The sequence below is a fragment of the Pelodiscus sinensis genome, chromosome 8, assembly GCF_049634645.1.
Source record: "Pelodiscus sinensis isolate JC-2024 chromosome 8, ASM4963464v1, whole genome shotgun sequence".
NCBI lineage: Eukaryota > Metazoa > Chordata > Testudines > Trionychidae > Pelodiscus > Pelodiscus sinensis.
In genome coordinates, this window is record NC_134718.1 from 33,727,616 (window position 1) to 33,750,572 (window position 22,957).

Sequence of the window (22,957 nt, forward strand, 5' to 3'; positions counted from 1 at the left end):
CATAATCAGATGAGTTAGAAGTACTTTCAGGTATTATACTTACCTCTGATACCTTGCTCCATGGCAGAATACAGACATGCTTGAAGGATCCTGCCAAGAGATCCACTTTGTAAGGTGTGGGTTAGATTTTGTTTTTCAGATATGTCCTAAGTGTAAATCTGTAGTTTGTCTAATATGCTTGCCCCTTGTTAATGTTTTATTATCACATTTTCTTACTCAGGTCAGGTCTTTGTTCAGGTCACTTTTCTTTCCCCTTTCTTGTGAGAATTGTTTTGTTTAATCTTTTTTCTGACTGATTTTAGCTGTTACTTGTAGCAATAGTAATTTTTTTAAAGAACACATTTATGACCGAACTCCTGTTGAAATGGACTGTCTTTTTAATCTAGATTATCCATAAAATGGACTGGATTCTCTGAAAATTACTTAGCAGTGTGGAACTTTAAACATTCTTTTAGAAAGGGAGCTACTGCACACCCTCAGATTATTTTAAAGAAATGTAAATGAGTTTAATTTGTTTGTGTGTTTGGCATGGGTTGCTTTGATTAGAGCTTGAAAAAAATCCATTCCTTTATACTTTCTGGGTGATGGGCAAATCCAGTATCGTTACCTATATTTTTAATGTCATAGGGATTATGTCTGTTGAAATTTATAGCGGAAATGCAAATTTAGCACTCCTTCCTCTCCTTCTTTCAGCCACAGCAGGCACCTGACCAACATGGAATGTATCAAAAAGAACAACACAAACAATCAAAAAAGGTCCCATTTTACCAAACCAAAATGCTAAATTGTGCACACTTCTCTCTCTCAGGAAAGAGAACAAACAACAGACACAGATTTTAATTATGTATTGCTGTACAGGTTGGACCTGACTGGTCCAGCACCCTGGGGACCTGACTGGTCCCGGATGAGGAATTTTTTCGGACCGTGGGAGGTCATTTCAGGCCCCTTGCTGCCGCCACTCCCCTGGACTTCCTGGTGCCCTCCCTTCCCACCCCCCCGCCCAGTCCAGCTGAGCCGTGCACCGGCTACCCCCACCCTCCAACCCAGTTGAACTGTGCGCCAGCTCCTGGACCCCCACCTTCCTGCAGCTCACTGGGACTTTCTGATCCTGGAACATTCCTGGTTGTGCCAGACCATAGATGTTGCCGGACCAGAGAATCCCAGATTTGAGAGGCTCAACCTGTACTTGCAAGCTCTTGAATGAGAGAGCTCACAGAATAGTTTCTGTTTGAATAACTTATACCGGTGGCTATGGGGTAAAAACTTTTTGAAAATGTTTGCCTTGTTGTCATGGACAGACTTGTGTCTCTTGACATGTGTTGGATTTTTTTTTTAAGATTAGCCTGAAAGTAGGTAGTGTTGAGGATCTTTAAAAGATAATAAGTTTGAAGGGAGGGCAGTGAAGGAGAGGAGATTCACTGTTCCAACATGGTGGTGATGGGAAGGAAAGAAGGAGAAATCATGCCAAACTGGATTAGCAAGCTATATAGTACTGCCCAAATATAGTTTAGAAGTGGACATGAAAACCAAAATTTTTTTAAGGGTGGGGTAGTACATAAGCTATGGCTAACAAAGATTTGTTGCTGTTTGCAGTATGCTCTGGAGGTGACGTGATCCCAGTCCGACAGTTTGAGTGTGTCTGGCCAGAATACAGACATACTTGAAGGACCCTGACAAGAGAGCTACATAAGCTATTGGGCCAACTTTTTTTGGGATATGTCTTGAGTAAAAATCTATAGTTTGTTGCAATATTACTAAGCTTCTTAGCAATACCAAGCAAAGCAATGTATCTTTAAGAAAAATGAGAGTTTGAAAGTATTAGAGCAAAGGTGAGGAAACCTCAGTCCAGGAGGCTGGTTGTGGCCCCCAGCTTGCCTGAATCTGGCCTCTTGGCCCAGCAGTGCAGAGCCCACGCTGGTGCTCCAGCCCCCCACCTACACAGCTAGAGCACACAAAATCTATGAAAAGTTGCAACTCCCAAATCTGGGATTCTCTCGTCCAGCAACATCCATGGTCTGGCATGACCACGGATGTTCCTGGATGAGAGAGTTGTGGGGCATAACGTGGGAGCCTGGTGCAGCTCTGGCAGTCTACTAGCAGCAGGGCCACAGCAGCCTGGAAGCTGTCTGCTGCCCGGCAGTGTGGCATGGACCACAGCAGACCAGAAGGGGAAGTCTGGCTGGGCCACATCAGCCCGGGCATCATTGTTGTGAATGGGCTGTCTGCTTCCTGGCATTGGGGCTGGGATTGCAGCCATGACAGCCCAGGAGAGGAAGTTGGCTGTAGCAACCCGGCAGAATCAGTGCAGCCAGGGCCACGTCCCACTTGGCAGTGGGACTGAGGCTGCGGCAGCCCTATCAGCCAATCTGCCATTTGGCAGTGGGGCTGGAGCTGCCAGGCTGGCAGCAGAGTCGGGGCTGAAACTGACCTGCAGACAGTCCAACTGCACTGAAGGAGCCATCAGTGGGGAGACGCAGCAGGCTGAGGGGCTCGTATCGGGGACTTCCTCTTGACCAGAAAATTTCCCTCATCCAGGACCGGTCAGGTCTCGGGGTGCTGGACAAGAAGGTCCAACCTGTAGCCTGCCTCCCGTCTCCTCCAGGCTCTGGTGCACAAGGGAAATGTCAGGAGTGTCTTTCTCCTTCTCAGTCAAGGGCTTCTCACTTTGCTTCTCTCGTGTGTGTGGCCCCCGATTGATTTTTCTGTGGGTCAGCAGCCCCCAACCCAAAAAAGGTTTCCCACGCCCGTATTAGATGCATTCTAAAATCTACTTCCAGAAGTTGTTTTACAAAGTTAAACTAGGGAATTGTCAAATATTAGCTATGGGGTTGGCAACCTCTGGGTGCACAAACTGATTTTCACTGGCATGTGGGGTGGGAGCTCAGCTCCACCCCTCCGCCTACACAGCTGGGAGCTTCTGCTGTGGCTCCAGCCTTAGCTGCGTGGCTGAAGGCTGGAGCATGAGCTCCAAGCTCCCTGCTGGGAGGAGGGGGCAGGAGAAGTGCATGCATGTCCCTGGGGCTGCCTCTGCCCAGCTGGGGCATGCAGCTCCCGGTAACTAAGGGGTCAACCCTCCACCCCTTCCTGGCTACAGGCTTCTTGCTTAGGGAGGAGCAGGGCTGGGCAGTGGGCACACATGGTGTGCCGGTCTGCTCTCTGTGGGCTGTGTGTGGGGTCAGGGAGCCCCTTTGCCAGTGACCCTCTGTGCCTGGCTGGGCTGGAGCCAGTCTTGGGCAGTCTGGGCTCTGCCTGCCCCAGCTGCAGCCCTGGAGCTGTAGGCAGGAGCAGCCCGAGGCCGGCTGCAGCAGCTGGCACTCTAGGCGGGGTGGCACAATCGGCGCCCCTGCCTGCACGGCCGTCAATGGCCATGTTGTCACCACGGGCCAGCCCCGGCGCCACGTGACGTTGTCATCGAGCACCCAGGCCAACGGCACCCTAGGCAGCTGCCTAGCTTGCATAGGCTCACAGGCTGCCTCTGGCTGTAGGCCAGGGGCTGGTCCAGGCAGGCAGGAGACTGCTCTCTCCACCTCTTCTTGCCCCAGCGCTGCTGCCCTCCCAGTGAGCGTGCTGGGGCCACAGGGATGTGGGAGTGGGAGGGGGTGAAAGAGGATGCAGGGGCAGGATGGGTGGGAGCAGTGGTTGCACTGAGGGGCATAGGGCAATGCTGGGGGAGTTCATGGGGCTGAGGGAAGATGTGAGGGGGATACAATTTTACTTTGCAGAAGCCGCACTTTCCTTCACTCCCCACTTCTTTGCCTCCCTCCCCAACTAGCTATTTGACTGCATTATCACCCTCTCATCTCCTGCCTCCAAACTCTCTCTCTTACCCCCTGCCTCCCGCTCCTGCCACCAAACTCCCTTCCAGACCCTGCCCTCCTCACCCTGTCCTGCATTCCTATCCCACTCACTGGCAGCCCTATCCCACTCATTAATGTCTCATTTCTGCTCCCACCCCAGAGCCTAAGGAGGTCCATTAATTTGGGAACCCCAGAAAAGTAAATCTGGTCTTTGGGAAGCCCCGAACCTTAGTCTTCCCTGTCCCTTTCTCTCACTCTGTGGGGGCTGTAGTGCCGGAGGAGTGAGGTGTCTCGGTTGGGGGCCACATCAGTGAGGATTGGGGGGTTTTGGAGGTGGTTTTATTTGCTTCTCACTTGCATGGTCCCCAACTGATTTTTCTGTGGGTCAGCGACTCCCAACCCTAAAAAGGTTCCTCACCGCTGCCATAAATAAAAAACACATTGAAACCTTTTGTGTTGGACATAATATTTTACTTTATTTAAAATCAGGTTTGATAAACTAACATGAGAAAGTTAAAATGCTTAATAATTTAAATTAAACTGTTCTCCCCAGCTGCAGCACTAGCTAAATGGCTTCAGTGTAATTATGTAATTAACAATGATTTTCCATTAGCAACCGGTAGTCTGCGGAATGGTTTGCATTGACCCTGGTGGTCCACAGGGCGCATGGTGGAGAGATCAGGAGAGTGGCAGGTCCAGGGCAGGAGGGTTAAATTTTGGCACGCCACTTAGCTGTTGAATTCAGTAGAAAAATTAATGAAGTATAGGTGTCTTTATCAGAAGAGTAATTGTATATTGTTTATTAGGCACTGCTTTGCCCTGCAAAAAGATTTTACACAGCTGTGAGAAAAGACTATCCTGATACTTTAGTTGCAGTTTTCCTGTAGTCTTAGACACAGGCATCTTTTGCTAGAGTCTAAAGCAGTGGTCCCCAACATTTTGGGGCTGCCGGGCACCTGGGGGCGGGGCTGCTCACGCGCCGTGCGTCCGGGGGCGGGACCACTCACGGGCTACGGGCCTGGGGGTGGGGCCAAGCATGCGCTGTGCACCCGGGGCTGGCGCCGGCATGTGCTGCGACCCCGGGGCAGGGGCCGCCCATATGCCCAGGGCTGGCACCTGCCACACACCTGGGGGCGGGGCCAGCCCAGATTGCTCTGCGGGCGCACATAAATGGCCCGGCGGGTGCCATGGCACCCACAGGCACTGCGTTGGGGATCACTAGTCTAAAGGTTTACATACAACTGTATTTTTTATATTAAAAATAATTATTACATAATTGTTCATGAATATTTATAAACTTAAGTTTTATAATTAACTCCTTTTGTGGTTGAATGACTCTCTTCTGACATTTGTTTACTGGGGTATGTTGAGAAATACTGGAATCATTGGCTAAAAAAAATCTTTTCTGACTTTTGATTTGTAACAAGTGTATTTCTATATTATTATGTGACAAATTATATTACTTAAGAAGTAAAGTCAAGAGTAGGAAATGTTAGCTTTACCATTGCTGTGCAACTTTAATTTCTCCCCTTCCTTTGTGCTTGCAGCTTGTGAACTACATGAGATTGGGGTCCTGTGGGAAATATGGAACAGATCATATAATTAAAGGATGTATCATAATGCATTTGCAGAAAGAAGCAGAATTAAAGTTGCATACACAGCCATCAGTCTGGCATTTCTTTGCTTTTAAGTGCTTGGCTTGACAACCTAACATTCTTAGAAAAAAAATTATTTACAACTGTAACAACATCCCATCACATGTAGGAATCTCTGAACCCTGAACTTCTGCACTATAGCACAGATTGCAACCACTTAATCTAAAGGACAAGCTACAGTAGACAGCAACAGGGGAGTGGTCTTGGTAAGGCTAGTCTTATTCTTTTTAGGGATGTAAGCAACTAGTCAAGTAGTCAACTACCCAATAAGCCTAGCCAGCACCATCTCTGTTGGGGGCAGGGGCGCAGCGGGGAAACTGCAAGTGGGGACTCAGGCAGTCTCCTCCTCTTCTCCCCCTCCACCCCATGCTGGTTCCCACTGCAGCTGTTTCAGCCTTTGAAATGTACAAGAGCCCCACAGGGCTCTTGTACATTTCAAAAGCAGAAGCACAGGAAGGAGCAGGGGGCCAGCAGGGACTCAAGTAGTTCCTCACTCCTCAGTGTTCCCATTGTGGCAGCTCAGGACTCTTGTACATTTCAAAGGCTGAAGCAGCCGCAGTAGGAACTAGCACAAGCGGAGACTGCTCGAGTTCCCGCTGGCCTTGTGTTCCCTGCAGCACCCTCCCCACCTGGCTGCCTCTGAGAGGCAACAAGGGGGTGGGGACAGGAGCTGGTGCTGGGGGGAGCTGGCTTAAAAGCCAGCTCCCCGCAGCACCTCCTCCAGGGTGCTGCCTATCCCCGTGCCCCCACTACCTCTATCAGAGGTGGTGTGTGTGTGGGGAAATAGGGGAGGCTGCTGCAAAGCGGCCCCAGTCTACAGGGGTCACAGAGGGGAGCTACAGTGTGGGTGGCTCCTGGAGCTAGCACCAGCCAGGACTGCTCAGTCCCAGCTCGAGCTGGATTCTGGAGATACTTCTGCTGCGGCTCTGCAGAGTGGTCCTACTGACTAATTATGTAGTTGATAAACATTTTATCTACTATGTGATTAGCTTGATAACTGCATTTTAACATCTTTAAGCAGCTCCTCAAAAGGTATATGGGTAAAAGGTTCTAGAGAAGTGTACCCCCATTTGGTAAAATCTAGGAATTCGCAGAAGAATCCGTGATTCTGTGTCAATCTATGGGCCTGACCCAAAGCCCATTGTTGGCAGCAGAAAGTCTCCCACAGATAAACGAGACTAATTGGCACAATAAATAGCTATCCCGGAGTACTGCCACTCAATACAAAATTAGAGAGCTGGAAAAAACTGGAAAGTTTTTAAAGTGTAATTTAAGTAGTATTTGTGGGAGTGGTAGCTCATGGTTGTTTGCTCACAGCAGGAAAGATTGCAGGTTTTTTATTCTGCAGCACTGCTATGCTTTATTTTCTCCATTTAAGTGTAGACATTGAGGGGGGAAATTAAATTCTACAACTTTTAATTGATTTCATTTTCAGTGTCCTAGTGCTCCAATGTTTGGGTTTCAAACACTGCCCAAGAGTCTTGGTCTAAGCACTATTTTCAGCCTTTTAAAAAAAGTGTTGGAACCTTTTTGTAGTCTATGATTTCATAACTTTGTTTAAAACAAATAAGTTATAGATGCTGGAATTATGGGTCCTGGGGTGCAGCACTCCCTGGCTAGAAGTGATTTCCATGATACACAGGGCTAGCACAACGGCTGCAAGATCTCTAGATTATTCTTGAGCATATTTTTAGAGATCCTTCTAATGAATAACAAAAGAAATGTTCAGATTATGTGTTGTAACTGTGGTCTTTCATCACTAACGTAAATGGCTCTTTAATAAATTTTGGGTTACGAATTGTTCAGATTGGTTTGGGTTTATATGCACTAAAGGATTTCTAGAAATAGCTATGAGGATTAAACTGAAAGGATTTGAGAGAGTAAACATCACTTCAATGAAATTCATGGATGGGACTCAATTTTGTGAGACTCTGCCACCATCAGAAAGGCTGGGTCTACACTGGCATGATTTTGCACAAGAACTCTTTTGCGGAAGAGTTCTTGTGCAAAAACTCTTCCAGAAGAGAGCGTCTACACTGGCATGTGCCTTTGCGCAAGAGCATCCTTGCCAGTGTAGATGCTCTCTTGCGCAAGAAAGCTCTGATGGCCATTTTAACCATAGGGCTTTCTTGTGCAAGAAATTCATATTTCCGGTCTACACTGGCCTCTTGCGTGAGAACAGTTGCACAAGAGGGCTTATTCCTGAGTGGGAGCATCATAATTCTTGTGCAGAAGCCCTGATTTTATACAGTAGAATGTCCGTGTTCTTGCACAAGAACTCGCGGCCAGTGTACACAGGCAGGAAGTTTTGGCGCAAAAGCAGCTGCTTTTGCGCAAGATCACACCAATGTAGACACGGCCAAATATTAAAGTAAGTAAACAGGATCTAAGATGACTTACCATTTGGGGTAATGTAGAGGAGATGTAGCACAGAAGAACACAGCTATTAAATAAAATAGCTTAAGGGAAGCAACAGTTGTTTGTACCTGCATCTACAAAGGAGTAGTAGCTTCTCATAAAGTGTGCTAGGCAGGCCCGCAGATGTGGGAGGGCAGAGAGGGCAGTTGCTCCAGGGCCCAGTGTTTCCAAGGGGCTCAGGACTCCCACCTGCCTGTTGCTGTACTGTCACAGTAAATGAGTGGTATTAGAGTTGCCACATGTCTGGTTTTGAACCTGACAGTCCAGTATTTGAGCTCTCTGTTCAGGAAACAAATTGAGAAAATATAAATGAGAAAATATATATGTCCGGTATTTTCTAAATAAAATGTAATGTAGATTGTGATGTAATGTCAAGTGTGTCCGGTATTTTTATTGAAACCATCTGGCAACCCTAAGTGCTAGAGAAGAAGAAAATTCCATTCCTTTGTAGTAAGCAGTGAACACAGCATGGTTAATGTAGTGTTAACCATCATGCTATTGTATGAGCCTGTTATAGATATCTTAATTGAATTTGGTGTACTTTTGAAATGTATCTGAATATCTTTGGCGGTATTAAAACAATCTAGAAATGCAATTTCACATTCATATGCAAGATCCCCTGTTCAGTTCATATTGAGCATTCTGGACTTAGTGTCTGATTGTGTGTACTCCAGTAGGCACACTGTAATCAAAGGAGAAGATGTCCATTAGCTGCTGATTATTACTTCTGGGCTCTTTCTTATGAACAGGTATTGCTGTCCTTTTGTGCATGAGAATGAGCAATGTTTCCTGAACAATTTTTTGCAGTTAGTGCTTAATTGGGTGACTACTCCAGATCTTCCTCCATTTTGTACCAAATAAATGTTCTTGTTTAGCCCTCCCACCTTCCGATGTAATCATTCAAATGGATACTGAGATCTGTGTTTAAAGAAAAACAAGCACTCTGGATATTTTAAGCGATATTACTATAGATTACAAATAATCTGTATTGTTTCTAGAATCAGGACAGCTTTTTGGAAGCAGATTGACATAGTACCCTTCATGTCTCTCCATTGGTGCTGAAGCAGTAACTCATTGTTTAGAATGATATTAAGATACTTTTTCCATTTTAAAACACAGCTGTTTTATATCTGCTCTTCTTCACAAGCTGATAGACTAGGAAGCCTTCCTTATTCTTAGCATGATTAAGCCCTGTTTTATTTGATCTTGAAGCTGGGATATCCTACTGCATTAGTGTTCTAAATCTATTGAAGTGTATTTTTGGTACCATCCCAAGTTCATGGACATTGACTTACTTTTATGATAGTAATATCAAACTGTGATGCAGATCTTTTAACTCAACATGCTGATCCCGTCTGATCAGAATCATAGATGCTTACTTTATTGGCTAAAATAAATCTTCATTAGTATCATAAAACCAAAGCAGGACAGATAGCTAAACTCTTTTCTGAGTCATTTGTCAACAGATTTGTCATCTCAGTTTGATTTGTGGAAGATTTAGCATCAGTGTGAGCTAGGATAATCCAGATCCAGGTTGAAGTTCCGTAGCTGGATGTGGATAAGGTGAGAATTACCTGAAGTAGGAAATTACTTATTGTAATGAGAGAGCTATTCCCAGTTTCTAACCATATCCATTTTATTCTTCTTATAATTTTCCACTTCTCCACTTCAGGTATTCTCACGTTTTTATCCACATTGACCCTGATTGAATGAGCTCTGTAACACTCCCATATTATCCCTCCTGTCTGTTTATTTTTCTTTCACTTCATGTGCCTGATGAAGTGAGTTGCAAATCACAAATGCTTATGTCATAATAAAATTGTTAGTCTTTAAGGTGCCATTGGACTCCTGGCTTTTGCTGTAACTGACCAATATGGCTACCTCTGAAACCAGTTTGAGAGTGAGAAATTAATACAGGCAGTCCCCGGGTTACGTACAAGATAGGGACTGTAGGTTTGTACTTAAGTCGAATTTGTACTGAAGTCGGAACTGGCATCCAGATTCAGCCGCTGCTGAAACTGACCAGCGGCTGACTACAGGAAGCCCGAGGCAGAGTTTCTCTGCCCCAGGCTTCCTGGAATCAGCTGCTGATCAGTTTCAACAGCAGCTGAATCTGGACGCCTGGGACAGAGCAGCTGGGGCGCTGCCGGGTAGGTCTCCGCAGCGCCGCACCTCAGCGCTGCGGGGACCAACCTGGCAGCACCCCAGGTGCTCTACCCCAGGTGTCCCCAAGTCAGCTGCTGCTGAAACTGATCAGCGGCTGATTCCAGGAAGCCGGGGGCAGAGCAACTCTGCCTCGTGCTTCCTGTAGTCAGCCGCTGGTCAGTTTCAGCAGCGGCTGACTTGGGGACGCCTGGGGCAGAGCAGCTGGGGTGCTGCCGGGTTGGTCCAGTAGCGTCGAGGAGCGGCACTGCGAGACCAACCGGCAGCGCCCCAGCTGCTCTACCACAGGCGTCCCAAGAAAGCCTGGTCTGCTGCGGGGGAGGGGGGGCACTAGCTGACCATGGAGACTCGGGCGACGGGAGCGCCCAGACGCGCCGCGGTCCCGCCGCCCGGGTCCTCCGCGGCTTTGCTCCGCGTCTCCCTGGTCTCCCTGGGACGGGAGTGCCCAGATGCGCCGCGGTCCCGCCCCAGCAGACCAGGGAGACGCGGAGCAGCTTTTCTCGCCCCGGAGGACGAGGGCGGCAGGATCTCGGCACGTTTGGGCGGTCCCGCCGGCCGCATCCTCTGGGGCAAGAAAAGCCCCATTCGTAAGTGCGGATCTGACATAAGTCGGATCCGCGTAACTCGGGGACTGCCTGTACTGCAGAAATATAATAAAGAGCAGAACATTTTTTTGTCAAAATTTTCTTGCTAAATTCTAGAAAAACACAAAAGCGGAGGAACACAGATGTATCTGAATAATGTGTTAAGCCTGTGTAATTTATTCAAATGATGTAGTGGGTTGTTCTGGGGGAAGTGAAGGAATAAATCTGAACTGAATTTGTATTTTAAGCCTGATACAATTTAAAACGGCTAAAATCTGTAGTACTCCTTCAAAATCCAGCATTTAGGGTAGAAGAATGAATTCAGTCTACTCTATACTGACTTTTTAATCCCAACAATTGCAACTTAAATTTGGATAAAACAAGATTAACTATTTTTTGTTCAAGTTAGTTATGGGTTGTAAAACAATGAATATGTGTTCTGCATGTTGGAAGATTACAAATGCCTTTGAATTTCTCTCTCTATATAAAATAGTTGGAAATGTCCTAGAACAGTCTGTTAGAGGTAGCAGTTGTTTGGCTCTTGAAAGTATAAAATGCATAACTTAAAGTTCTATTTGTCTTCTTTTGTTTCAGGTTTATGCTGCTGACTGTTGTGACAGTGTTCTTCTAGAGCTGCGAAAATACTTACCAAAATATTTTGGCAACTGGTCACCACCCACTGCGCCTAATGGTATTGTTTTAATTTTTTGCTAGTTTCCCAAACTTGATAAATTTTCTGGGGAGTTAGTTCAGCAATACCATCCTTTGTGACTTCTCTGTGGCATAATCCTATTCCCTATAATATTGAACCTGACAGTTATTTAAATAGGTACTCTATTTAAGAAGAAATGTCAACGTAGGAAAATATTTTGTCCTATAGATAATCCTGAGTATCTGATTGAGACCAAGATCTGACACTTACAAAAACTTTATTTGTATAACGCTATAAATATGGTGCAATTTTTTCTCTGATCTTTCTGGTGGGTATCTGTGAACAAAGATGCAAATTTCTGTTTTATATTTAAGAAATGAACTTGTGTCCCCCCCCCCCTTTGTCTTTTATCCATATGGGAAGGTAGACCCTCTGGAACAGGACACTGTAAAGCCTATGTAAATCTTTACCAGTTGCACTCTTTTTGTATAACTCTGTTAGATGTTGCTTATGCTCCCTTAGGATAACTTGTTTTCCACTTAAAAGTATAAATTATTCTATATAGAGAAATTCTACTATAATTCCTTTAATGCCTGGTACTGTTTTGATTCACATTAATGACTTCTTGTTTTTGTTTGACAGTATCGCAGAGAGCTTTATTATAGTACCTATACTTTTTAGCCTTCATTTTTTGGTATGGAGTCAGTTCCTTTAGGACTGTCTAGAGTCCTTCTGCTGCAGCACATGGCTTATCTCCTCAGTCATGGATTCCCCTGTTCCCCTTCTTCAGCATGCCAGGCTCTTTTTTCTCTCCTGTTAAAGTGTTCCTGTGAGTCCCTCATGTTTATATGTTTTGCTGTCAAATACCTGGTTCTCTTATCTTGCTGCCAATAACTTTCCACTTTCCAAACACCTGCTCCTTTGTTGAGGGGTTGGAGAATGCTGGTTCTCATAGGCAGGAGCTAGCCCATTGTTTCCACTTGAATGGCTGACTGTAAAGGTTTAACAACTGCTCTGTCTGAGATATGACACAGCCCCTGGAATCCCCATACACAGAGATATTCAAAAAAATCAAATTATTCTTATGACAATTTCTGTAATGTCAACCAGAATTTATAAACTGTACATAGAGAGTGCCAAAATCGTCACTCCTTCTAGAAATGTTCTTTTGGAAAGGGAGTGGGAATAGGAGAGAAGATTGATCTAGTCCAGGGGTTCTCAAACTGGGGGGTTGCCAAGGCTGGTGTTGGCAGGACTCCCTCACCCAGGGCAAAAGTCCTTGGGCTTTAACGTTAGCCTGCCCCTTGGGCAATGGGGCACGGGCAGTCTCCACTTTCAAGCCCTCTTCCTAGGGTTATGTAGTGATTTGTTGTCAGAATGGGATCAAGAAAGTTTGAGAACCACCTGATCTCTACACTCTGCTGAGAATGGTAAATGAGAGTGGGAAAGAACAGTACTATTCAGAGTTGAGATTTTTTGAACAGATCTGGGAGGGACAAACAAATGTTGTTATGAAGGCCAGGAATTAAGCAAGAACAGGTGATAACCAAGATAGGACAGGATGATTTAATTCACTGGTAAAGGGTGGAAATGAGAAGTCTAAGGCTTTTTCTAGCCTCCCGAGTATGCTATTGTACCCCTTATTCTTTATAGAAATATGCCTATGAATAGGAATGAGATCTCAAATATGCTTAATGAAAAACACCTCATACCATATTATTTAAAAAAAGTAATCTGCTGAATATCGATGATGAAATTATCTGAATATTCTGTGTATATGTATGTATCATTCCTGCTTTTGAAGTTACAAATATGAAGTATAAACCTGTTCACTAATCTAGACATGCTAAGCGAGGACCATTAGTAATACTCAAGGAACTTAATGGCCTGGTACTCAGGACAATGATCTCTGAATAGTCCTTGCTTTTTCTGTAAACCTGGACTATTTTTGGTCCTGTCAAGACATATGGTCTGGTAACTTGATGCTCGAGCCCATTTTTAGATGCTGTACTTTCTCATGAGAAGTGTGAAAGTTTAAACGGAACAGAAAGGGTTCCCACATTGGGCAACAGTTAGGTACTTGCAGTAATGAGACAATGGGGAGGTGGTGGCCACAATTCAAGACACCCCTGTTTTGCCATCTAAGATGTCTGCTGCAGCTACCTGGAACTGAACTTTAAGAAGGATCAGACCCTATCAAAGATTATTAGTACTACCATTAGGGTAAGAGATTGCATGTAACAAGTTTTATAGTGCTAAGCTTTTATTATTTATTTTGCTAAGTAACTTATTTGATCTGTCTGCTATCACTTATAACTACTTAAATTTTACTTATTTAATAAAATCACTTTTGTTTATTATTAAAATCAGTGTCAATAATTGTTACCTGGGGGGTGGGAGGAAACCTCTGTCCCTTTTGCTGACAAAACACTGAGGGTGTACATGATACAATGCAACTTTTGTCTGGAAAAATGCCTGGTTTTGGCAATAAAATACTTCCACCCTGAGGAGAGGCTTGACTTTTCCCTATACAGGCAGTCCCTGGGTTACATGCATCTGACTTACATCGGATCTCTACTTACAAACGGGGTGAGGCAACCCCGCACTAGCTGCTTCCCCCCAGCAGACCAGGGAGACGCAGAGCGGCTTTTCTCAGCAGACACTTCAGCTTGAGAATAAAGGACTGAGGGAAGTGAGGTGTGGGAGAATAAAACTGAGCTCTGGAGAAATGTTTGGCTAGTTTCCCCCCTACAATATGTACCAGTTCCGACTTACATACAAATTCAACTTAAGAACAAACCTACAGTCCCTATCTTGTACGTAACCCGGGGACTGCCTGTATGTATATATTGGAAAGAAGCAAGTATCTACACTTGCTTTGATCACTTTGACCTCCACATTGTCCCATCCTAACCTTTTGATCAACAGTTTGAACTCCTCTGTCCTGCAACCGGGTGTACCAACCATCTGCCCTTCGCCTTGGTAAGCCCTGGGAATTTTTGAAATTCCATTTCCTGATGAGTTGGCATGGAGATGTCTCATTGCACCTTTCCAGGTGACAGTGGCAGACTATTACACCAAATGCTCTCCTGCTTGGACCACTGCAGAGCTGTTAGAGCTGATCAGTATATGGGGAGAGGAGCTGTGCAGTTTCAGCTGTGCTTGACCATAGGAATTGGGATATCTGTGGGCAGATTTCTCAAGGCTGTTGTGAAAATGGCTATGATCGGGACATGTGACAATGCAGAGTAAAAATAAAGGAGCTGAGGCATGTGCACCATAAGGTGAGAGGCAAACCATTGCTCTGGTGTTTTGCCTAAGACCTGCCGTTTCTGTAAGGAGATAGACGCTATCCTTGGTGATGAGTGCCTGTCCACCACCAAGAGCCCATGGATACTTTGGAGGACACAGAGGCAACAGAAAGCAGACCTACCAAAATTATTGAAGAGGAGGTGGAATTAGACAAGGATGTGCAGATTCTGGTACAGTCACCTAATAGGGCTGGCTGCCAGGAACTGTTCTCCACTCCTGAGGTGCCTAGCCAGACTCAGCAGTTGCTCTCTGGGAGCAGGAACCAGGAAATGAGACACATGGTAAGTGGCTGTGGTTTGTGTATTGTGAAAGTGGGTATAGGGCAGTGGTTCTCAAACTGTGGTCCGCGGACAACTAGTGGTCGGTGGCTGCCTTCTAGGTGATCTGTGGCTCAAGTTCAGCTCCCCCCTTTCAACCTCCCTCTCTCCGTAGCAGAGAGCCTGCGCTGGTGCTCCAGCCTTGCACACCTGGCTGTGAGGTTGAAGCGCCAGTGCTGGCATCCTTTGGGGGTTGGGGAGGAACCCCGAGCCTCCCCGCTGGATCTGCCTTACGGGGAAGAAGCAGAGCCAGAAGTGGCCTTGCTTCCACTCCCCCTACCCTGGCTGGGGAAACAGCAGCACACTGACATGCTCCCTGGAAGCTTTCCCCACTGCTCCCATTGTCTGGAGTCTGGCCAATGAGAGCAGCAGGAGGCCGTGCCTGAGACACAATGCCTGGGAGTGGCATGGGGTGCAAAAGTAAGTGCCCTTCCGTCCCTCATACTCACACTCCTACTGTGCTCCTGCACCACCCTCCGCCAAGACCCCACGCCCCCAGCCCATTCCTGTACTCTTCCCCTGGCTAGAAACCACACCACCAGCCTGCTCCTGAAGAGGGATATAAGCCACTGCTAGGCATAAACACATTGCATAGTTGAGGAGTCACTCAACTAGTTGCTTGACCCCCCCCCCCCCCCCCGGCCCTGCTGCCTCCATCAGAGAGAGGCAACAAGCGGGATGGAGCAGGAGCCAGTTCTGGGGGGAGCTGAATTAAAAGCCAGTGCCCCCCAGCAGCGTCTCAGCTGGGGGGCCACAGGTGACTCTTGTACATTTCAAAGGGAGAGGTGCAGCAGGAAAGTGAGCAACCCTCCCCCAATCAACTAGTCGATTAATCAAAATTTAACATCCCTACTCCTGAACCCACTCTTGTTCTTTCCCCCTCCCCCTTGGCCAGCCTCCCTAATTCCAGCCTGCTTCTGCACCCACCTCCTGCCAAGTCCTTGCTCCCTCACCCTGTCGTGCACTCACTCCATCCCACTTGCCAGCAGCCCTGTCCTGCACACTGAACCCCTCATTTTTGTCCCCACTCAAGAGACTGTAGGGGAAGGGTCCACAAAATTCTACTAATCCCGGAACCCCAGAAGAGTATAGCTCATAGGAAGCCCTGAACCTCAGTCCTCCCTGTCCCTCCCCTTCACCCAATGGGGCTGGAGTGCCAGAGGAGTGAGGTGTCTCAGTTGGGGGAGGGGAGGTCATATCAGTGAGGATTGAGGGTTTTTTGGTGTGTGTGTGTGTGTGTGTGTGTGTGTGTGTGTGTGTGTGTGTTTTTATTCTCACTTGTGTGGTTTCCAACTGATTTTTTTTCTGTGGGTTAGTTGCCCCGATCAAAAAAGGTTCCTCACTCCTGCCATAATAAAGAAAACATTGAAACCTTTTGTGCTGGACATAAATGTGTTAATTTATCAAACTTCATTTTAAATAATGTAACACGAGAAAGTTAGAGTGCGTAATCTGTTTAATAATTTAATATTTTTTTCTTACTGATTAAATTAAACCATTCTTCCTAGCTGCAGCACTAGCAAGATGGTTCAGGTACAATTATGTAATTAACAGTGAGTTCTTCTTCGGGTAGTCCCCGTGGGTGCTCCACGTCTGGTGTCGGGCTGGTCCCGGCGCCGCGAATCGGAGCTTGCCATAGCTGTGATCGACTGGGTCGCGCATGCGCGAGCAGTCTTCGCGCCTTTGAACAGCCGCGCGCGACCCGGTCCCCGCCAGTTTCTCTCATCCGCCCCTGGTCGCGGACGGAGTTCTATTCATCTCCTCTTACCTCAGCGAAGTCTAAGAAAGAATATAAAATAAAGTGTATTTACTACTTTTTAAAGAAACGAGAAATTAAATAACCCGGGCATGATTAATCTTAAACCGGCGGTTTAGACCGCGACTCCGGTCATTTTCGCCGCAGCCTTAGCCCGTCGGCTCACTAAAAAAAAAAAAAAAAAAAAATGAAGAAGAAATAATAAATTAAAACAATATAGAAATACAAAATAAACTGAAACCTATAAGGAAACGGGAGCAGAAGAACAACCTGCCACAGAGAGGGGCGTAAGACAAGCCCTCTCAGCCTTTTAAAATGCCGGGCTCCCCCGGTTTCAAGAAATGCTCTCTGTGCAGAGAGTCTATGCCGCTCTCAGATGGCCACTCTGCATGTGTCCGCTGCCTTGGGGAGGCACATATTCCCCAAAAGTGCATGCACTGTGCCAAGCTTACCTCTAGAGCCCGCAAGGAGCGGGAAAGGCGGCTAAAAGAAATTTTGTTTGACAAGGCATTGATGCCTTCTACTTCGGCAGGATCCTCTGCCTCAGACCCCACTCTGGAAAAGCGGAGGGCTCCTTCCCCGAGTGCACTTTCCCCAAAGAGGAAGAGAGCCTCTCCTTCTAAGTCCCTGCCAATAGCCCCGCAGCCCCGGGGCAGCGCAGGAGGAAAGCCGGGTGCCTCTGGTTCCAGGGCAGCCCGCGCACCGGCAGCAAAAAAGCCGCCCGGCACGTCAAAGCCGCGGCCACAGCCGGCACCGCAGGAGCCCCTTAAAGGGCCAGCTCCGTCGGCACCCACGCTCCCGGTGCCGACCCCGCCAGCCGCCTCACTCAGCTCTCCTCACAGGGAGCTGTCCTCAGCACCGTGCGCACCGGGAGTGCAGCCTACGGATCAAATGCCTCCTTCATCACACTCCATTGAGTCTGCAACCCTGCAGACCTCTTGTCAGGATCAGCTACCACCTCAGGCTTCTACGGTACCATCCAAGGCAGATGTTCAGGTGTTCTCTCTCTCGCCCTCTCCGGTGACATCCCCTCACCTCTCTACTCATGCTGATCACAATATGGGTCATAGGAAGCATTATAACCGCAGTGTGTCTTCTCATCATCACTACCATAGGGAACGTAGTTGTTTGCACCATAGGCGCTCCAGGTCTCGGTCTCCTTCCAGATACTCGTCACGGCGTTCGTACTATGATAGGCACGGCAGCGCTAGATCCTCGAAACACTCGTCATCTTCACACTCTGTTCGTCATGCCTTGCATTACCGTAGCCGTTATTATGATGAAATTTCTCGCTGTAGTCGGTCGCGATCTCGCTGTAGATCACCATGCTCCTGTCGTTCAATAAGTCCATGTTCCACACATTCTAGACATCAGGAACAGCCCTTGCGGAGGCCTGCATTACCCCCACGATCTCCGACCTCCAGGTCACAGCAGTCAGACCTGGAGGAGGGACAACTTTCTGAGTCAGAACCAGACAAGTCTCCTAATGCTAATTCTTCAGTATCTTCGCCTGTCAAAGCTATAACTCCGGACGAGACGTCACCCCCTGATGATCTAAAAGAGTTCCAAGATCTTTTTAGACGGGTAGCACAATCCGAAGAGGTGCAGATTACTGAGACCCAAGGAAAACAGCATAAACTGTTCAAAAATTTGCACTCGAAACAACAGCGGAGGATTGCCCTACCGATAGATGAAGCCATTATGGAGGTGGCCGAAGGTATCTGGCAAACGCCAACATCAGTGCCACCTACTAACAAGAGAGTGGACAAAAAGTATTTCGTTCCATCAAAAGGTCTGAACTTTCTTTTTAATCACCCCCAGCCTAATTCGTTGATCGTCGATGCAGTCCGCCATAAGGCAAAGACTCCGCAATTTAGAAATTCCCTTCCGGACAAGGACTCTAAAAAGTTGGATTCATTCGGACGTAAGGTCTATTCTTCCTCAACCTTACTCCTCCGCATTGCTAATTACGCTGCGCTCCTATCAAACCATAATTTTGATAACTATTCCAAGCTTCCTGAACTCATGCAACACCTTCCGGACAGTAAGAAACCTCTTCTGAAAGCTATAGTTCAGGAAGGGTTCGCGGCATGCAGAACATCCCTTCAAATCGCTGCGGACGTAGCGGACACCGCAGCGCGAGCCATGGCTTCAGGCATCGCTATGCGTAGAGCCTCATGGTTGTTGTCGGCAGGAGCTCCTAGGGAGTTACAGACCAAAGTCGAGGACTTGCCCTTCGATAAGCAAAAGCTGTTCGCTTCCACAACCGACGAAATTCTACACTAGGGGAAGGACTCACGTACTACCCTCAGAACTTTGGGTATGTACACGCCACCCTTCAGACAAAGGAGATACTATCCATTTCAAAGGAGGTACGACTATTCCTCATATAAGCAACAGCAGCGTGGACCTGAACAGCCTAAATTTCGACAGTGCCCGCAACGCAAACGCCAACAACAACAACAACAAAATCGTCCACCAACCAGACCTGCTCCTAGGCAGCAGGTTTGACTCCCATGCCAAGGACTCGAACATGCCTCCAGTGGTCATTATACAGAAGCATGTTCCCAACACATTCAGCCATCGACTGAAGCCATACATACATCAATGGGCCAGCATCACGTCGGACCGATGGGTCCTAGAATTGATAACATCAGGCCTCTTGATCCCATTCATTTCAGTTCCCCCCACTACCCCCCCAACCTTAGCTCTTACCGTGAACCCATCCCACGAGACCGTTCTTTGAGAAGAAATCCTTCACCTTCTAAGCATAGGTGCCATAGAACAGGCCCCGAAGGAGTTTCGCGGAAAAGGGTTCTACTCCAGGTACTTCCTGGTCCCCAAAAAGTCAGGGGGTTGGAGGCCAATTCTCGCCCTAAGAGGTCTAAATCGCTTCATTCGCAAACAGCGCTTCAAAATGACCACGCTGGTCAAGATCATGCCGGCACTAAACAAAGGAGACTGGTTCGCAGTCCTAGATCTGCAGGACGCTTATTTTCACATTTCAATCCATGTGGCACACAGACGATTCCTCCGCTTTGTGGTAGGCAACAGCCACTTCCAATTCAAAGTACTTCCGTTCGGCCTTATATCGGCACCGAGGGTGTTCTCCAAGACTCTAGCGGTAGAATAGGAGTCTCCAAGACTCCACCTACGCAGAATAGGAGTCGCAATTTTTCCTTACCTAGACGATTGCCTGCTCAAGGCTCTCACTCAGGCGGAGACCTCTCACATGGTGACGGTCACTCTAGCCCTATTCAAATCTCTCGGCCTCGTTGTAAACACAGAAAAATCCCGACTGCAACCGACGCAGATCCTTACCTTCATAGGAGCTCGGCTAAACTCACTCCAGGAGCGAGTGCATTTGCCGGTAGAGCGTTTCCAGGTCATAAAAGACCTGGTGACAATGACTTTGCAGTCCCCTATGCTACCAGTCCGCGTATACCTGCAGCTTCTGGGTCATATGGCGGCTACTACAATCATCGTGCGGCACGCAAGATTAAATTTAAGGTGCCTACAACATTGGCTGGCCACCGTGTACAATCCCCTCAGACGCAGCATTCGCAAAACCGTGGTGATCCCCATGCAGGTCAAACAGTCCCTGCACTGGTGGGTCAACCCCAGCAACATGTTATTAGGGGTTCCGTTTCACGCGCCGCAACCCGTAAGAGAGATAACCACAGACGCGTCTCTCATGGGCTGGGGCGCTCACATGGGTACCGAAAAGGCTCAAGGCCGCTGGTCCCCAGCAGAGTTGTTGTTGCACATCAACCTCCTAGAGCTGCGGGCAGTATTTCATGCATGCAGGTGGTTCAAGCGGCACATAAAAGGCACAACGACAAGGATTCTAACAGACAACATCGTAGCGATGTATTATGTGAACAGACAAGGCGGTGCTCGCTCCAGATCCCTTTGTGCAGAGGCAGTTCGACTGTGGAACTGGTGCATTCGAAACGACATTTTTCTTGTCGTTGCATACTTACCCGGTGCAGAAAACACTATCGCGGATGCACTAAGCAGACATTTTTATCAGGACCTCGAGTGGGCAATTCGTACGGATGTCCTTCGGCCCCTTTTTCACCGCTGGGGTCAACCGGACATAGATCTCTTTGCCACAAAGACCAATGCAAAATGCAGAGCTTACTGCTCCAGAGCGGGAGTGGGCGCGCACTCCCTGGGAGATGCGTTTCTTCTTCACTGGGGAACATCACGGTTATATGCATTCCCTCCTGTTGTGCTCATTCCCAGGGTACTAGAGAAGGTTGTCATGGACAAGGCACGACTACTGCTCATAGCCCCAGCTTGGCCCAGACAACCGTGGTATTCGACCCTCCTGCAGCTCTCGACTCGGATACCGTACCGATTCCCTCATCTACCGGATCTACTGTCGCAACAGAACGGCTCCCTTCTCCATCCCAGGCTGGACACCCTTCACCTGACAGCCTGGATGATAGATGGTTCAGCACATCCGAGATGCTTTGCTCAGACCAGGTAAAGCGCATCTTGCTCTATAGCAGGAAAGAATCGACTAGAAAGACTTATCTCTCAAAATGGTCAAGATTCACCCGCTGGTACGCTCCTAAGGACCTCGACCCCTTTATTTCACCACTGAATGTCATACTGGATTATATTCTCCAGCTGCAGACGAATGGTCTATCCATATCATCGCTTAGAGTTCATGCAGCGGCAATTGCGGCCTTCCATCGGCCCATCGAAGGGAAGTCAGTCTTTTCCCACCCTATGGTGGCAAGATTCTTTAAAGGCCTCATTAACCTCAATCCACCAGTTAGGCCCCCGCCACCTGCGTGGAGTCTTGACTTGGTCCTAGATGTTCTAACAAGAACCCCGTTTGAACCTCTAGCAACCGCTCCGTTGCCAGACCTCACAATGAAAGTACTTTTTCTACTTGCGATAACGTCGGCACGTAGGGTGAGTGAGCTCGCAGCACTGATGTCATCACCCCCATATACAGTTTTTTCTAAGGATGCTGTAACATTGAGATCACACCAAGCTTTTCTACCGAAGGTCTGTACTGAGTTTCACATCAATGAACCGATAGTTCTGCCATGCTTTTACCCAAAACCTCACACGTCAAGACAGGACGCTCTCTTGCACACGCTGGACGTCCGTAGGGCACTAGCTTTCTACATAGATAGAACCCGTGGTTTTAGGAAAACGGACCGTCTGATTGTTTCCACCTCGGGACACTTGAAGGGTCAAGCCCTATCTGCTCAACGTATCTCGAAGATCATCGTCTCTTGTATTACTACTTGCTACAGCAGGTCTAAGAAACCGCTTTTATCACAGCCTAGAGCCCATTCTACGCGAGCAATGGCTACGTCAACGGCCTTTGTCAGAGGAGTCCCATTACGCGACATATGTCGTGCTGCTACATGGTCTTCCAACACGACTTTCTCAAAGCATTACGCAATAGTGCAGCGCTTGGCTTCTGATTCGGCACTAGCCTCAGCAGTGATGCCAAACCACAACACTAGTGATTCCGTAGCCCACGTTTAGTGGGTTACTGCTCCGGAGTCACCAGACGTGGAGCACCTACGGGGGCTACCCGAAGAAGAAGAAGAGGTTACTCACCTTTGGTGCAGTAACGATGGTTCTTCGAGGTGTGTCCCCGTGGGTGCTCCACGACCCGCCCTCCTCCCCGCTACGGAATCTTGTTCTATTATCTTTTTCAGATGGCGGTGAGAGGAACTGGCGGGGACCGGGTCGCGCGCGGCTGTTCAAAGGCGCGAAGACTGCTCGCGCATGCGCGACCCGGTCGATCACAGCTATGGCAAGCTCCGATTCGCGGCGCCGGGACCAGCCCAACACCAGACATGGAGCACCCACGGGGACACACCTCGAAGAACCATCGTTACTGCACCGAAGGTGAGTAACCTCTTCTTTCCATTAGCAACTGGTGGTTCATGGAAAGGTTTGAATTTAGCAAGGTAGGCCATGGCCAAAAAGTTTGAGAACCACTGGCTTAGGGTATAAAAATGTGTGAGGCTGGCTGGCTGTGTCTAGACTGGCCAGTTTTTCTGGAAAATCAGCCGCTTTTCCGGATAAGCTTTCCAGCTATCTACACTGGCCCCTTGAATTTCCGCAAAAGCACTGACTTCCTACTGTAAGAAATCAGTGCTTCTTGCGGAAATACTATTCTGCTCCCGTTCGGGCAAAAGTCCCTTTTGCGCAAAACTTTTGCGCAAAAAGGCCAGTGTAGACCGCTAAGATTTGTTTTCCACAAAAAAGCCCCGATTGCGAAAATGGCGATCGGGGCTTTTTTTCAGAAAAGCGCGTCTAGAT

The 22,957-nt window shown here is 47.6% G+C and overlaps 1 protein-coding gene across 2 annotated transcripts in view; it reads left to right on the forward strand.

Moving 5' to 3' along the window:
- Positions 1–22,957, forward strand: part of IPMK (inositol polyphosphate multikinase) — a 96,553-nt gene that overhangs the window by 35,108 nt on the left and 38,488 nt on the right. For both annotated transcript variants that reach the window (XM_075935027.1, XM_006131978.4), the window contains exon 3: positions 11,212–11,308. In XM_075935027.1, the coding sequence (XP_075791142.1) occupies positions 11,212–11,308 (97 nt within the window). The remainder of the gene's footprint in view (positions 1–11,211; positions 11,309–22,957) is intronic.